Source organism: Molossus molossus, unplaced genomic scaffold (genome assembly GCF_014108415.1).
Source record: "Molossus molossus isolate mMolMol1 unplaced genomic scaffold, mMolMol1.p scaffold_m16_p_9, whole genome shotgun sequence".
NCBI classification, from domain to species: Eukaryota; Metazoa; Chordata; class Mammalia; order Chiroptera; family Molossidae; genus Molossus; species Molossus molossus.
In genome coordinates this window covers 61,451,916-61,469,576 of record NW_023425403.1, presented here as the reverse complement: position 1 = coordinate 61,469,576, position 17,661 = coordinate 61,451,916, and the positions used below count along the sequence as shown (strand labels likewise).

Below are 17,661 nucleotides of genomic sequence, written 5' to 3'. Positions count from 1 at the left end.
ACAGTGACCCCGCCTGGCCTTTCCCATGTACTGAGATCTCCTAACCTTAGCTACCAGTCCCATCCTCAGACCCCCAACCCCAACCCCCACTTCCTTCCAAGGGTCTTCCTTGCTGCCCCAGTGTCCAATACCCCGACCCTCTGGTTTCTGGACACACGCTCCCAGGGCTCCCCAGTGGCGTCCAACCTGACCACAGGGTCCATGGCCTTGCTGCCCTTGTGCCACAAGCATCTCAATAAACTGTCCTAAGCTGCCCTACTTTTTACTGACCAACCACAGCTTCTGCTGGCAAGCCCCACCCCAGGAGGCAACCCCAGCACTGTGCTGCCTCTGTCCAGGGACCAGCCAGCCCCAACCAAGATCCTTTACACATGTGTTTGAGTCTTTGCTTCTTCCTTTTTTTAAATCCTCACCTGAGGATATTTTTCCATTGATTTTTAGAGTGGAGGGGGGGGAGAGGGAGAGAGAGACACACACATTGATGTGAGAGAGAGAGACATAACATAGATTGGTTGCCTCCCACATGACCCTGACTGGAGCTGGAATTGAACCTGCAACCCAGGTACATGCCCTTGATATGAATCGAACCCTTGACTCTTTGGTCCTCGGGCTGATGTTCTAACCGCTGAGCCAAACCGGCCAGGGCACAAGTATTTGCTTCTAACCCAGAACATGCATTCCCAGGACCCTATAGGGCTGAGGCTGATGCTCAGAGACATCTCTGCAGGCTAGGGGATGGCAGCACAGCTGACTGTCCACGTGTCTGACTGGACAGGAAATGGGTGCACCGGCACCTGTTCTCTGACATGGGTACTGACTCCTGACCGGTAACTGCCATGACCCAGCTCAGGCTCACTCTGCATCTCACACCCCTGGTCTGGGGTCTGGCACGCACAGCACTTCCTACACCCCAGAGAACTGTCACACAGCCCTTCCGAAGGGTCACCCCTCCTGCCATTCAGACCCTCTGTGACAGCGATGCACATGCTCACATGGTCATGCTCACACATGTGCGCTCACAGGCATGCACACTTGCACACACTCACACTCTCTGGCCACAAGGCCCATGTTTGTGAGCATTTATGTCAATGATACATGCACAGGATGAGCCCAGTGAATATTTATGAAATTCATATTCAAAATCTCAAAGTACAGACTTCATTTATTTACCATGTAGGAATAGAATGGACTGCAAGATACTGCTGTTGAGAAAAAACTAAATTAGTAGAAGACAGTAAAATTACCTCGCCTCCAAAGATAAGCATTTCATTACCTGTAGAATAAGTTCTTGAAGTTGAGACTGTTTCTGTTTTATTCTTTCAAGTCTTCTTTGTCTCTCTACCTTCAAAAATAAACCACCAATACGAGAAGTCATCAACTCATCACAACTGGTTTAATATAGCAAAGTTTAAAACCCGAATCAACAGAGTCACCCAAGGGTTCTTGCAGAAAATGTCTGCCCTGATCTAAGGAAAACAGATCAATCTAGAACATGGCACGAACGACCAGACGCAGGCAAGCTTTCCAATCCCAAATCTGCATACTCTTCCTTTGTCTTCTCTCACTTTCTGCATATGGCTATAATGTATTTTAAAAATCTGGGCCTTGGCTAAGTAGCACAATTAGTTAGAGCATCGCCCCAATACACAAGGTGTGGGTTTGATCCCCAGTCAGCACACATACAAGAATTATCCAATGAATGCATAGATAAGTGGAACAACAAATTAATGTCTCTTTCTCAACTAAATAAATACAATTTCTAAAACTGTTAAAAATCCCACAAGTAAGGATTCAGAACTTACCTACACTAGAGTTCACTGCCCACCACAGGGTCAACCACCTCCCCACCCACAGTGGAGGTCTGCAGAGCCCACCCAGACTGGAGAGTCCACCAATGTGGGGTGGGAAAGGACGGGCCCGAGCAGAGACTTTGGGATACAGAGATAAACCTGTCCACCTGGTCCAGACCAGGCACAGAGAGCACAAGGCCCAAGGCAGGCAGCAATGCTGCAAACAAAAACGCCTGTTCTGGGGCAAAGGAATCCACCTGGACATACGGAACATGAAAGGTTGGCAGTGTACCTCTAAATTCTGACATTCCTGAGCTGAGTTGGTGGGCAGACCGATCCATTTGATTTCCTTCTTCTCCTTGGAGATGATGTTCATGGCCATCAGCACATTTAAGGCATCATAGACTCGCCGTCTTATGTTCTTCTGGTCATAAGCCTGGGAAGATGAAGTGGGAGTTTTCCAGACAATCCAGAAAGGCTCGCAGATCAACATTCAATGTTAGACCCTGAACATACTCAAGGAAGTGCACCATCAACTTGCCTCGTGCAGCACAAACCCATGGCAGTTGGTGCATCCCTCCTAACACAACCCACTGAACCAGCCAAGCCTGGCATTTCTGCAGGGGGAGGTTGCCAAACAGGCAGAGCCAACACCCACCCACAAAAACATGTAGGGGTAATGGGGCATCATACCCACAAATGGGTCAGGAAAATTCCTTTATACTGTTCTCGGAACTTCTCTGTATGTTTGAAGTTGTTTCAAATAAAAACAGAGTGGACTGTGCAGTGCTGGTGTGTTCTGCTGCTCCTGGCCTCTCCCATGCCTGCCACACAGACTTACGGATTCGTTTGGTAAGATGTGATTATCGGCAGCACTGAACTCTGCGACCAGCTCATCGGCCACCTCGTTATAGGATGTGGTTCCCTTCCTCTGCACCTTCTCACAGACCTTCATGGAAAAGTGCCTCAGGCCCTTACCGTTCTTCTCTCCTTTCCTGTTGCGTTTCCTTCAAAAATACAAAAGAAAAGTAACACCCTCAGCACTCTTAGAGACAGCCTTGAATTAAGACACACATTTACCTAAAAGGGCTAACAAACTACACAAGGGCCCCGCGTCCCGCAGGTGCTGGAGCTCATGTGAACAGGCCACCCGGGAACCTGGCTCCGTTTCCGAAGAGTACACCCAGCACTATCCATAGGTGTCCAATGTCTCCTTTCTTTCTTTTAAGGCCAGACCTCACGTCTGTATCTTCAACTCTCAGGAAAAATGGGGCAGACACCCAAAGGACGGGACCCAGTATGTATCTGATGGGTATCAGTACAGTAAACACTGCTTCTTAAAATGATGTTGATCAACATCAGGAATTAGGAAAGTTTTACTGCAAACTTAGGGCTTTTCAGGGAAAACTTGAGTAGGCCAATAGACAAGCGGTGCTGTGCCGGCCATGCGGCAGTGGCCACTCAACGCTCAAGACCAGATGTGCTTCAGATCTGGAGTGACCCAAATGTCTGAACGTGTTACGTCACCATGCCAAAAAAGGGCTGCTCTGAGCTTCGCACTGGATGGATTTAGGGAAATGATTTCTGCTTGAGAACCAACACAGACGTGATTCTATGGCTTTGTCTTTGTTAGTTTTTAAAGAAAGTCACACAGCTGACCTTCAAGTAAAATCATGTTTCAAACTGGTTTGCTTAAGTAGGAGAAAGGACCACAGTGACCATGTGGTGGGCCGTCCAGCGGGACCACAGCCACGAAACGGCAGTCACATGTAGCTGCAGCGGGTGAGGCTGCTGAGAGACCCGTCACAATGACACATTGTTCCCTAAGAGCTATCCCAGTGCAGACACGCAGTGTCAAGGTCACCACTGTGCTCACCACACCTTAGAGGGTAGCGCAGCCACCACCCCAACTACAGGGGGGCAGCTCTCCCACCCTTTACAGTATAACCATCACCCCAAAACTACAGGGGGCAGCTCTCCTGCCCTTGACAGTGTAGCCATCACTCCAAAACTACAGGGGGGCGGCTCTCCCGCAGCCTGACCACCTTTACGGGGAACAGCGAGCCTTGACTACACGTCTCTTCCGGGCACACGCTGGACATTTCCAACCCTCTGGCATGACGACGTGCTCTAAGGCCACAGAGAGCTAGGGGGTACAATTCTAGGCAATGTGCTCACCCGGCAGACCAAGGTGAGGGGTCTGAAGGCTGGTTCTGTGAGACAAAGTGAGTGTTAGGGGTGTGTGGGCTTCCTACCACGATAGTGTTTGGCGCTGCAGGTCTCTGAGGCGTACCAATTACCTACAGTCAAAAAAGACAATTCAGAACACAATCAGCAATCTCCCGCATACAATGCTGCCATTTTATCATTTCTCATTATCGACAGCCACTGTTGAATTGTATTGACCACAAATATCAGAAAGAACAATGACAATGTGAGTAACCCAACGGCCGCCCCTTTGAATCTGGACGTATGGCCACACCCGTTCTGAACGTGTCTCATTTCCCTGCGCCAACCTCAGGCGTCTTCTCCAGTCAAACAGCAGCAGCGGGAAACACTGGACAGCACACACAAGCCCAACAGAACAGTGCCTCTGGGGGCACGCGAGCCTCGATGGGGTCACGTCTAATGGTGGGGCGTGTAAACCACAGTCCCCGAACTCGGTGGAGGACTCAGACTTTTCCATTTTCCTCTCGCCCTCTTTTATTTCCTGTTTAATGATACAGATAAGGATAAAAATCTATCCTCCTGTGGCGCTAAAATGAGGCTAAAAACACACACAAAGCAGCTCTCGGAAGAAAAGGAACACAGGGCGAGACTCTAGTGCCCCCAGCAGCTGGGACTGAGCAGGAGCCCATCCCAAAGGTGGTGATGCGGGGGACCCAAGCACCGCAAACAGCACAGGGCAGGGGAAGGAAGGCGATCAGCACTGGGAGCAAAGGCAGGGGTCTCGCTGCCCACACCACAGCGTAGCACAAGCGCATCTCTTGGGGTGCAGGACTGACGCGCCCCTCATCAGCTGTCTGAGCACCCAACACCCATCTCTTCACCGAAGGAAGGGAAACCTTGCTTTGTCTTTGGACAACAAGCACTCAGAACGCTGGTCCTGTCGATTAATATTCAAATATTAACTTGGGTGACACACAGATAGTGCCTTGTACAGCCAAGTAAAATTCTAACTTTTCTGACAAATACTGTATGACTCAGTTATATGTGGAATCTAAAAGAATAAACAAACAAACAAAACAACCAAGCCCAGAGGTGGAGCGGGCATGTGGGAAATGAGTGAAGGGGTCACAAGGTACGAACCTCCAGTTATACGGCAAGTAGGTCATGGGGTAAGGCACAGCACTGTGACTACAGTTAATAACACTGTACTGCTCATCTGGAAGTTGCTAACAGAGTAGATCTTAAAAGTTCTCATCACAAGAAAAAAAAAATGTGTAACTATGTATGGTGATAGATGTTAACCAGACTTAGTGTGGTGACCACTTCCCAGTGTATACAAATATCGAATTGTTATGTTCTACACCTGAAACTAATATAATGTTGTATGTCAATTACAGCCCAATAAAAAGCGAAAAGTAAAATAAAATTTTGATTTTTCAAAAATCTAGTTGTATGACTATCTGTACTGATAAACTGACCCCAGAAATCATTCAGAAATACTATTTCTCAGTTACTAGACAGCAAACTGCTTCCGTGTCCTGATGTTGTTGAATATGTTACCATCAGGCATCAGAATGCTAGGGCGGCCTCACCCGAGGGCAGAGGGCAAACTGTGGCCTTAGGGACTTGCTGTGGCCTCCACCTGGCTATTTTCAGCTGGACACTCCCTCTAGTCCCCTTCTTAGCAGGATAAGTGGGATACCTGCCATGGCCCCAGGACAGCTGACCCGGCATTTTGTAAATTATCCCTAAGCCCAGGTCACCTGTCAGTGTTAATGATCTACAAACCATGGAAAGAAAAATAGCTCAACTGAATTTCTTTCTTTTAATTCACATTTCCAATGATAAGAGCTTCATCACAGTGTTTTTCAAACTGTAGATCACTCTCATTCAGAAGCCATGAAGTCAAATCAGTGAATTTTCTGAAAGATTAAACAGGACAGAGAAGAGAACAAATCTCCCAGCGGGGAGGAATGCCCTGTGAGAACTGTTCCTGTTAAACAGGTGCATGCATCCACCACGTACAGGGCACTAGGTCGCAGTGGAGAACGCACGCCTGCTCAAGCTCATGGTCCACAGTTGGGGAACACAGAGACCTGTCACTTCACGGCACTTACCCAGAACACGTTCCTGGACCTGGCTGTCCCATTCTCAGGAGAGCTGGTTTAGGATGCCAGCAGAGCCACATGGGCGGTCACAAGCGAGACTTAACTGGCCCCACAGGCTGCTCTCCATTCAGAAGAGGGCTACCTAACTTCTGGGTCAGTGCCCCACTGGACACTCAGTCTGGGCCCTGAGACAATACCCTCTCTATCATCCTCTCCCTAACCTGTGTCTCTTCCTTAGATCATCTGTTCTGAATGAGAACAGAAAGCAGAGGGCCAGGCATACAGCAAGTGCTCAGCAATGGCTGCCTGTGAGAAGAGCCCTCCTAGAGGACAGGATGGGCGAGCAAGGAGGGCTCCTTGTGCCTACTGGCCATTGCCTGTGCCCTCGCGGACGAGTGGAGGCCACGACACCTGCAGGTGTTCTCTCTTTGCTTTTTCATTTTCACTATTTTACATGGAAATTTTGCCCTGTGGGGAACACCTCTGTCCGGGCTGTGAGCCAAACACCCAGACCACTGATTACATGAAGTGGGAAGACCTCACAAGCTCAGGGTTACATTTTCACTCACATGAAGATGAAGCCTCACCTCTCATGTCTGAATCAGCCAGTCCTCTTATTTTTAATCCTTTGGTAAAGTTGTTAAGAGACATTTGCGATGTGTAGGCTTTAATTCACAGTACTAGGATTTTGCAAAGGATGAATTAGCATTACTAGCTCCACCCAAAACAGCTCGACTCAAATCAGTGATTTAACTTTCAGGTGACAAAGTTTAAGGTGCACCAACAGAAAATCTCCCTGTAATTTTTCTCCCAAGTGTATACACTTAATAAAAATAGAACAGTTCCTAAATTGATGAGGTATTCCCAAGCTCAATTCTGCTATAATACACAGAACCTATAAAATATGAGTTATAAATTAAAGCATAAAATGGAATATTTAGCTTATATCAAAAAAACATTTACTGAAAAACTATGATGTGCCAAATGTGGTCTACATACTACTGTTTGAAAAAACAAATTACAGCTATTCTGCTCAGCAAACATGGCCAAACTTCACTGATGGGCTGAGTGATGAGGAGCAATTATATACCTGCCACGGGTGGTCACCTGGAAATTGGGACCCGGGACGTGAACAAACTTGGATGGGTGGTAACACCCTTCTTTCCTCATGGGGGCGTGTGGCCCCAAAGTAGGAATGGCTTCAGCCTATCGAGTCAGGGTAAGAAGAGGTGGGAACTGTCCAGTTGGTGGGGGGCAACATGGGGTTGGGGAGCACAGGGTCCCAGGGGACCACCTCTGGCCACTCCTGAGAACTGGCAAGGGCAAGCACACACCCGTCAGCCTGCAGCTCGCACCCCACACGACCCACACAGAGACACAGCCCCATTTCCCTGGCAGGTCAATGTCCACCTGAAGGAGTACCAAAGCCAAGGAGCACCAGCCCCCACACAACTGCATGACGTTCTAGCTGAGCTCTCCACGTCACACCTAAGAAACCTGTCAGGGCAGATCCAGGACCGGCAGGGAACACATAGCGACGGGACACTGCCTGGCCTGGCCTGAGTCCCACCGTCCACCCGCACAGAGGGGAAGGTCCAGCCAGGCACAGAACACAGAAGCACTGGGAGGCCACCTGCAGCCTAAGCACAACACTCCTGCAATCTCAAGGAAGGTGACCGTCCCCACACGGTGAGCACTCCACAGGAAACTGCGAGAGCAAACCTCAAACTTCAAACTCCAAGCTGGAACCTAAGGGTCACTGTCCCAACCTCGCAAGCCCACCCTACCCGGGGCCCCTTACCACTTGCTGTGCAATGTTGACATTGGACTGTCCGAACGTTTTTGGCAAGAGCTGCTTCCCAAGCGTGTTTACTGTGGAGGGGTGAACAGCTACTAAGGACACGACTCCTGCAATGCAAGGAAACGAGAGGTTAGTTCTTTGCTCAATTAAAGCTAATAGTGAATTTCAGGACAATGATGCTTCTAAATAGAAAGTCTTTCCCCACTTTTACCATTTTATATCTACAGGTCACTACACCTCTACTAAGCTTAATGATCAATTTAAGGGGGTCTGCACGGACACTGCGATTAGCCCCTCTCTGGGGTCAGGGATCAGACGCCCCCAGGCATTATCACCAATCTGCCCCAAACCCCTGTCTGCTCATCTACAGGATGTTCAGGTTTACAGTCTTGAGTATGCAAAACACAGCTTATCCTTGTATTATTATTTATTAATTATTGTATTATTTTCCATGTGAACAACTGTAGACCTACTTTTGCCCCACCCTGTCTATCTTAACAAAAGCAAGTATTTTGAATATTGTTTTAGCTATGTTAAAGATATTTCAAGACAAAAAAAAATTATTCTATTCTACACAGAAATTTAAAATAAAGATAATTAAATATATTACTTTTTAGATTTACATACAGATTAATAACTAATAAGTTTCTGGAAATACTAAATTGATTCATTAAAAAAGATATCATTAGTTGTTGTTTTCATTTCCAAATAATTCTCTAATGTCCAATGAATTTTCAGAAAGGAAACAGACCTTGTTGCTCTGCAAGGATGAGCTAGGACCAGTTGTTGGTGAGACTGGGCCAGTTTGGGGAGGGGGAGATTCTAACCAGTGCGTTCTCAGGGGTCTATTTACTCGGGTGGGTTCTGTTTAACTCCATCTATCTGGCCTTTTGCTAGAGATGCCAGATACAAAAATAAAGGCCATTTGAATTAAAAAAAGAAAGAAAGAAAACAGACCTTGTTCGAGCTCAGAAACTTACAGAGTCACTGTCAACATCAGGAGTTCAGGCAGTTCTATGACATCATACTTTAGAGCTTTATTTTGTATGTCAAATTTGTAGACCTCAACACATCAACAAACAGGACCAGGTAGTCACCTTCTACGGCTAAACCTGCAGGTACAGCCACAACACCTGCCGCCCACTACACGGCACAAAACAAACTACCCCAGAACCACAGTTATTGTCGTTATTGTCTTTCCATAAATTAACATGCTCAGAGCCCCAATCTTGGACTCTCACTTTATGTCCCAACTAGGGAAACAAGTACTCTGAGGTTACAGGGCAACAGCAGAGCTTTGAGGCAGCAGTGGATTGGGGCCAGGGCCCCTTTCTTCCGTCTGCTGGCCAACAACATCTGTTGTTCTCACCAGGGTTTCTCCCTTATGTTTTTATTGAGAAACTCTTCAAGTATAAAGAATTGTTTTGGCAAACAGTCTTACTCAATACACCATAATTACTATTATCATTTTACTGTATCTGCTAGAGAGACTTGAGCAGTAGAGCTAACCTTGTAGCCCCAGACTGGCCCCACCTGCAACTATCCCTGCTTAACAAACACATTCAGTCCATTTTTCATACTTTCCACGCATGACTCCAAGAACAATGTAGGTATTGTCTCCATGGACCTTTACACTTAGAAAATGATACTGTATAAATTCTGCAACTCTGTTTACACTGTTTCTGAGACTTATCCATAGAGAGATCTACTTGATTTCCTTCAATGTTGTCATGCTATTTCATTATAATATTAATACCTAGATGTTATACAAATGCTCTCAGTATGTCCCTATAAAACGGTACGGTTATGTTGTGGGCCTCCCACTGCTGAGTATGGGTATCTCCCAGGAGTTTTCTCTCATGCAGATGCACCAAGAGAACCTGGGTCCCAGATGACTTTCTGTGTTACAGGGCTCACCACAGTACCTCTACATGGCTGTTCTGTGTGCACGCGCACACTCCCCTACACAAACCACAAATATGTACACACAAACACATGCACGTGCCACACACACAGACACCGCTCACACACACCCCGGCAGCTGGTGTTCCTTTCCCAGGTTTTTGCCAACTGTTGACTCAATAAGACTCGTCACTTTTTGTCAACCTCAAGAATGAAATGGTATTTCACTTTTTGTTTAATCTAGCCATAAAAATTATAATGTTTAATACATTTTTTTGAAAAAGATTGCCACATGCAACCTACTTATTGTGGGGGGACACTAACATTTCAGTTGCAAGTGGGGTTAAGTTATAACACAGCCTGGGAATCTGTTCACTAAAAATAATATTGTTTCAATTGTAAAATGTACTAAACAGCCTTTTTAAAAGAAACTCCATGACAAAATATTTTAAATATAACATAATAAAATGGAGTATTCCTTTCTTGGCAAGAATATACATGATCTGAATTGCTATAACCATTAAAAGAAAAAGAATTGTAAAAATATTATAGAAGCATGAATTTACCCACCATGGGGGTATGGGTGTGTGTGTGTGTGTGTGTGCACATGTATGTGTGCATTTGCCAGGGCACAGTTACCACATCTCAAGAATTATAAAGTAACACTTAGCTCTCAGCCACACATCACTGCTACATTCTCATCTTCCCTGCTCAGAACTGTAAAGCTGAGAGGCAACACTGAACAGAGAGAAAGTGGCATGCATCACAGGAGAGTGCCCTCTCCCCAATCAGACCAGGACAATGACGCAGGAAGCCATGTTCCGGGGTCAAGCAAGAGCGTGTGGAGACGGGCCCTGCCCCCCAGGAGCTGAGGACAGTGACCTACACATACCTAGTGTACGAGGTCTTACAGCTCTTCAGGAAAAAGACAGGTTTATATCAGTAATCAATCAATAGGCATACAGCTCTCCACCAAAAAGGTGCCAGGTAACAAAAGGTGGCATTAGAAACCGACAGGAATGACCAAGCTGCAATAAACGGTTTACACACAGCATGGAGAGGTCTGCCATAGGTCTCAAAGCACTATGTGCATGGATACCAGGTGTAGAAAAGTGTTCTCAAAATAATAAGTATGCACTTAAACACGCATTGACATCTTTAACTGTACTCTCAGGTACAGCTGGGGTTTTTGTTAGTGAGCATATATTATTTGGATAATAAATAAAAACTTTTCAACTTGAAAACGCAGGAAACATGATGAAGATCAAACAGACACAGAGTACAGAAAAAAGGGCACATCTGAGCTGTGGTCCAAAGTCAAATCTGTGCAGGGGATGGGCAGGGAGCAGGCTATCAGGAAGGGTTATGTGGGCGCCTGGCTGGTGGGGGAAGGCTGCCTGGGTCCCATCGCCATTTGGCTGGAAGAAAAGACCCAACTAAGAACCGTGAGAAACGAAGGTGAGAAGATTGGCCAGGCCTGGAACCCATCCAGGTTGAGGTGCAGGGGAAGGACAGGGCCTTCAGTGACCAGCACAGCACCCCGGACAGACTCCTTCCAACAGTGTGAGAAACAGGAAAGAAGGGAGAGAGGAAAAGCTGACTAGGACGCGTGAAGCTGAAAGCACCGATGACACCAAACGTCAGTAAGGCTGCGGAGCAGCTGGATACAAAGCGAGGCAGCCCTGTACATGTGCCATGTGACCTAGTTTCCACTCCTAAGTATCTGCCGAAAGCACAAAAACAAATGTGCGTGCAAAGACTCATACAGTGTAACAGCCATGAGTAAACAATCAGAAGCAACCCAGATGGCTGTCACAACTAAAACTGCACACAGACCTGGCCTGTTTGGCTCAGCGGTTAGAGCATCAACCTGCAGTCCAGAGAGACCCGGGTTCGGTTCCCACTAAGGGCACGTACCTTGGTTGCAGTTGCCCCTGGCCCTGGTTGGGTTGTGTGAGTGGCAGCCACTATATGTGTCCCTTTCACGTCGATGTTTCGCTCTCTCTCTCTTCCTCTCTCTCCCTCCTACTCTATCTAAACAAAAAAAAGAAAAAATGTCCTCAGGTGAGGATTAAAAAATAATAAATAAATAAATAAAACTGCACACAGCTTGTATTGTCTAAAACTCTGCATCGGGGCTCCTGTCTTCAGGGCCAGTGTATACAAAGGCTGTGGGTTCAGTTCATTTTTCTGGGAGAAACAGAGCTTTCTGAGTCTCGAACGCTATCATAGTCAATTTTATGTCAGTTTGCTGAGGCACTTACTAATCCCCAGTTATCCCATCAAACGCCAGCTTGGGAGTGCTCTGGAAGCTCTGTATGGACAAGTAAGCATCGACAATTGTGAGCTTTACGGAAAGGAGGACACCCAGACAAACCATCTAGCCAGCTGGGGGCCCTGAGAGCAAAACTGGAGGTTTCCCCAAGAAGGAATTCTGCCCTGAGACAGCAGCCTCGGCTCCCACGCGCTTCCAGCCTGCCGGCCTGGCCTGAAGGCTTCAGACCTGCCGGCCCAGAGCACAGGCCGACTCCTTGAAACAGGCCTTTCCTATCCATGTCCTGCTTTCCAGCAGCTCTACCTCTCTGCAGAACTCAGGCTGACACGGGGGTCTGGAAACACGGCAGCGAGAAAAGCAGTGACATGAATGGCCAGGAGCAGGGTGGTGCAGGGAGCCCGGGATGGGGAGCAGAGGGAAGACGAGAACCCCAGCGGCAAGAGTGGCAGGGCCCGCAGCAGGGCCCACAGCAGGACCCAGATGCGAGGAAGCGAGTCAAAGCCAGAGCTCCACTGGGAGCCAATGAGGGGGAATCGCATGCTGGGCCTGGCCTCATCGCAGGGCGTCACCAGTTCGCGCTGAGGGCAGCGAGGCGCGGGCCTGGTCTTGAATTGCCGGTCAGTGGGCCTGAGAGCAGCAGTGAACTAGCCCCACAGGTACAGGGTGCACGACAGAAAATGAGGCCAGTCCCAGCCCCTGGATGCCCCAGCCTCTGTCCTGGCCGGGGCCATGGTCTCCTCCTCAGAATCACCCCATCCTTACTACCCACGCCACCACAGTGAGAACCAGCTCCTGCTCCTTCACAGTCACTCCAGAGAGAGCGACTCTCCAGGACATGCTGCTGACCACTCTCCTGGGCGCCCCCACGAGCTGTGCAGAAGGATCTGTGACCCCAAGCCTTTGCCCACTGCCCCTCAGGAAGTGCCCATAGTGACCACTGAATCAAGGGACATTTCAGTGTGTGTATTGCTCATGGGGCTCCTCAATCTAATGAAATACTAATAAATAACCCAAACTGAACAGCTCAAATTAGTACAACACTGCTTAAAACTGCTCTTAAAACTCCTGAACCAGAAGCAAAGGGTACTGCTGCTGAAAACCTGACTGTCAGTGCACAAGGCATCAGCCACACAGCCTGGTCCTGTGCTCTCCATGGCCCAGCCCCCACCGGCCACAACAGCTCCTCTTATTAAAAAGGAACTTTCTGGAAGGAGCAGGACATGGCCACACGTGCCTGCGTGGGCACCAGGAGAACGAGACTGGGGCCGTGGAGATGCTACCGTGTGCCTTCTCACCACTGAAACACTGCGGGGAGGGACAGGGGCCCAGAGAAAGCAAGGAGCCCAGACCCCCGGAGGCTACACTGGCTCCAGCACCACTGCTGATGCAGAGGGAGAAGCCGCAGAGGCCACACCCACAAGGCAACCAGAACGAGCCTCGTCAGAAAGACGCGCGAGACCTGCACATGAGGCGGGGGGGGGGGGGGTCCCCAATGTCAGAACTCTTGGGAACAGCAGGGAAAAGGCAAGTGGGATAAGCAAGGCTGAAAAGATGAGCTGAAGAACATACAGGGTAAGATGACAGGGCTGCAGAGAGGCCAGACCACATCCGAGAGGGACACAAAGTATTTTAAACTGTGCAGGGAGCTAACACCAAAATATTTTGGTAGAGTCAAGAAACTATTATTTTCCGAAACTTCCAATTCAATTCCTTGACTCAATTAAAATCAGTGGGAGAGGAAAAAGGGACAGCCAGTGTGGTCATAAGTAAGCTTAAAGAGAAACTCAAAAATAAAACCAGAATGAAAGATTTCCATCATTTCCAAGGGAGCAAAGTTTATGGGGTGTTTTTTTTTTTTTTTCCATTATAATTTCTGCTTCATCACTTTAATAGAAAATGTCATGCCTCACCCAGCTGGTGTGGCTCAGTGGATTGAGCATCAATCGTACCATGGACTAAGATGTCCCAGTTCGATCCCCAGTAAGGGGCGTGCATGAGGCAGCCAATCAGAGATGTTTCTCTCTCACATCAATGTTTCTCTGTCTCTCTTCCTTCCTCTATCTAAAAAGTCAATTTAAAAAAAGAGGAAAGAAAGAAAATGTTGTGCCTCAAATTTCTGAAAATTTTAAATGTCCAATTACTCACACTGAATTTTTCACTCGAGTGACTGGTGAATGCAAAAATCATCCTTCACAACCTATCATCACAACCTATCAAGATAAAAAAGTGTGCAAACACTGGATCCTTCTGCGGGCTCCCATCCTTGGAAAGAGGGGGAAGAAGAGCAGGGCCACGTCCGTGACATTCCAGAACCAGTGAGATCAGGACAGGGGGCCTGGAGCGAGAGATCAGTCGAGCCCTGGACAGGGTGCAGGCCAAGGGCACGGGTGGCCAGCAGAGCAAAGAGAGCCTCCAGGGGCATCTGAAGGTGAGTCCCAATGCAACAGAGGGCACAGGGTGTGAGCTCACCAGCCACGACAGGCCAGACTTGCTCAGTCACACAGGGATCTGGCTTCAGCGGGGAGAAGTATGGATGGGGAAGGAGATGGCTGGATTCCTGTCCAGCACTCACCAGTAATGAATGGACAAACGTGAAGGGGCTGGGACACAGCAGGAAGACCAAGTGAGGGCCCCGTACCAGTTTCAAATTCCCCCATGGTCATAGCAGACATCAAGAGGTCACTTATTAGTGCCTCATTTTTACAGTAAAAAGTTAATTTTATGTAGGACAATCTTTAGAAAAAACAGAAATAAGTAACCCTTAAACAGAACCTAAGCCCTTGCACTGCACAAGACCTCTTGGCCCTCAGCCTAGCTGACATAGACAAGGTGGACATGATAGATGGGTCCACACATGTGGACGTCTTCCATCCCTTACAACAAACCAGGCCCTCCTGCAGGTCTCTCAGCAGTATTATAACGAGCTGCACCAAAACGGGCTTGCTCCAACTTGATATCAAAGCTCCACACCAACGCGGCTTTACAATCAGCCAAGCATCAGACATCAACGTTTTAAAGGTGTGTATCTTTTTGATCCAGTAATTTCACATCCATGACTTTACATGAGAAAGTAGCCAGCATGCTCAAATACACGTTCTCAGATGTTCATCACATGTCCCTTTTAGGAGGGAAACTGCAAACTGTGGGACCCCTGGGAAGGAGTGACTTGAATTGATCCTCCCCAAATTCCAGTGGTGCTGAGAAATGCTGATTCCCAAAGAATTACTGAAGATACGCACACAGCTTACCGACATGGACTCTCAGTCACCACTGAGGTGTGCCCCGCACCGTGAGCCCTTAGACTGCAGTTTGTTTCCATCTCTTTCAGTGTGGTTGGCCACAGAGCAAACACTGGGAGAGCACACCCCCCCGGCCCCAGGCCATGAGGTGGACGGACTACAAGTGACCTGTTTTCTTCTTTACGCTTTTCTACATTTCCTAAATTTTTGCAAACAGTACGCAACTTATAAACCAAATTAAACTCCGCCAGTGATGTGTACATGCAGGTGTCTGAGCGAGTTCTGAATGTCACTCCCTCCAGTCCATCCAGGGTCTTCCAGGCTGGAGGGCTCCTGAAGTGGGGTTTCCACAGCTGACAAGGGGCTTTCACATTAGAGAAATTCATAAATACACCAAACCTAACACACTCATCAGCAAACTTGCATTTCAAAAGCAGGAACCCTTACCTTTTCCAGGACTAAGGTTCTGGTCTATGAAGACCTTTAGTTCCCCGTTGGCTTCAATTAGACCGGCCTGCAGAAAACAACAACAGTCATAATAAATACAACAGAGCTAACAGAGATAAAGCTACAGCTGTTCCCACACCATCCTTGTCAGAGGGTGGTGTAAAATAACATCACACAACACAGTGTACAGATGATGTACTGTAGAATTGTGCACCTGAAACCTATTAATTTTGTTAACCAATGTCACCCCAATAAATTCAATGAGAAGTAAAAAAATAAAAGATAAAACAATCCCGTTATGCAAACAACTGCAGAAAACCATGCCAGGAAATGCCCAGGTCCTCGGTGCAGGGAGACACATGGGGCTGCCTTGGCCCATGAGTTACTTATTTGATGAGCATAAAAAGATCATTTGAAGATTTTAGCCTTTAAAACTTAGTTAGCCCTTGAGAGAGTAATGAAATACTGTCTTTATTAAGTCACCAGATGTATTTGAAATGGTAATGTTTAAGTTGGCAGAGGCGCACTGCGGGTGGACGTGAAAACTCTTTTGACTATCTTGAAACCAAACCAGTGATTCGGCCTTGGTCAGAGCCCTTAACAAAGCAAAACAAAACAAAACAAAACAAAACAAAACAAAACAAAACAAAACAAAACAAGTGCTTCTTTTAATTAACCAGGTAGTCACTGAATATATTTTTGAAGCAAACCTTAATAGCTGCATGCAGCTTTGGTTCAAACTTGTTGTTATTGTTGTTTTACTATGAGGGAACGTTTATCAAAGCTGGGGACAATGAAATAAGGGCTTAGCATAGAAGAAGCAACAGGAGAGCCTGGGTTGGGTTGCCTTAGCTCTCTGGGAAATCAGAGAAAAGAGGGCCTTGGGGACAGGTTAGGGGGTTAGGCTGGGATGAGCTGCCGCTGCCCATTGCTCCCCTGGTTGTAGGTCGTGTGGGGCCCCTTAGAGCTTAGGAGGTATGTGCCTTAGCAGAAGGAGAGGGGGAAGGGGATGGTGTGGTTGTGCTCCCTTCAAATTTCTTGATGTAATATGACTGACTTCAAACTGTCAAAGACAAAGGTCATGACCAAAATAATTTATCTAGGTTTCCTGATTTTAGATAAACAACAACATTTTACAAGTCCTTTCTGAAAGGAGTGAGAGCCTTGGGAATATATGAACTCTACTGGCATTTGGTCAGCCAGGTGGCAGGTTGCTAGAGCAAAGCAGAATAATTTCGACAACTAAGCAGTTAACTGGTATTATAGCAAAAAATACCAGAGCAGGACGGGTCAGCTAGCTTCCACATACAACTAATCTAAACCAGTTCTAATACTGGTTCATCCTACTCTTCAATGCCCAGAGATAGAGCACAACAGATTTTCCCAAATAACACCTGAATCCAAGCCTCTCCCTTTGACCTCATCCCGACCACCAATACATTTCTTCTAATTCTGCTCTCTATGAAGGTGACGGAAATTATCTGTGGACCTGAGGATCATCCCAAACCAGACACACTCCGCCAGTTCCAGGCTACATGAGGGAACAGACAGCATCCTCAGATATTTCTGTCTCCATCCCATCTGAAGGTGCACAGCAGAGCTGGACATAACCCAGGAGAACCAAATGTCCCGTCGGCACCCTCAGTACTCACTGCCCTCCTCCAGGTACAGCCCCCATGCTTCCTGCTGCCTCCTGACTCTAGTCCCCTCTGTGCACTTTCTAATTTACTATCCAGGTTACTAATTCATTTTCTGTTGCCTCTCTTTCCACTAGACTATAAGACCTGTAAGAGCAGGATGTTTACATGGAACGAAAACCACTGCAGCAAGGACCCTGAAGCCCACACTGAAGAGGTCCTGCAGCCCAGAAGAGGCTGGCCTCTTGAAGGGCCTCACAACCAGCATTTTAGGTGTGAGGGTCACCTGGTGG

At 47.5% G+C, this 17,661-nt stretch overlaps 1 protein-coding gene across 3 annotated transcripts in view; it reads right to left on the bottom strand.

Annotated features, from left to right (window-relative positions):
* TFDP1 (transcription factor Dp-1) overlaps window positions 1–17,661 on the bottom strand; it is a 42,001-nt gene that overhangs the window by 6,841 nt on the left and 17,499 nt on the right. For 2 of the 3 annotated variants that reach the window (XM_036249913.1, XM_036249912.1), the window contains 6 exons: window positions 15,732–15,798; window positions 7,869–7,975; window positions 3,969–4,090; window positions 2,632–2,797; window positions 2,083–2,226; window positions 1,274–1,342 (listed from right to left, as the gene is read on the bottom strand). In XM_036249913.1, the coding sequence (XP_036105806.1) occupies window positions 1,274–1,342; window positions 2,083–2,226; window positions 2,632–2,797; window positions 3,969–4,090; window positions 7,869–7,975; window positions 15,732–15,798 (675 nt within the window). The remainder of the gene's footprint in view (window positions 1–1,273; window positions 1,343–2,082; window positions 2,227–2,631; window positions 2,798–3,968; window positions 4,091–7,868; window positions 7,976–15,731; window positions 15,799–17,661) is intronic. The other variant, XM_036249914.1, reaches the window with a different exon arrangement.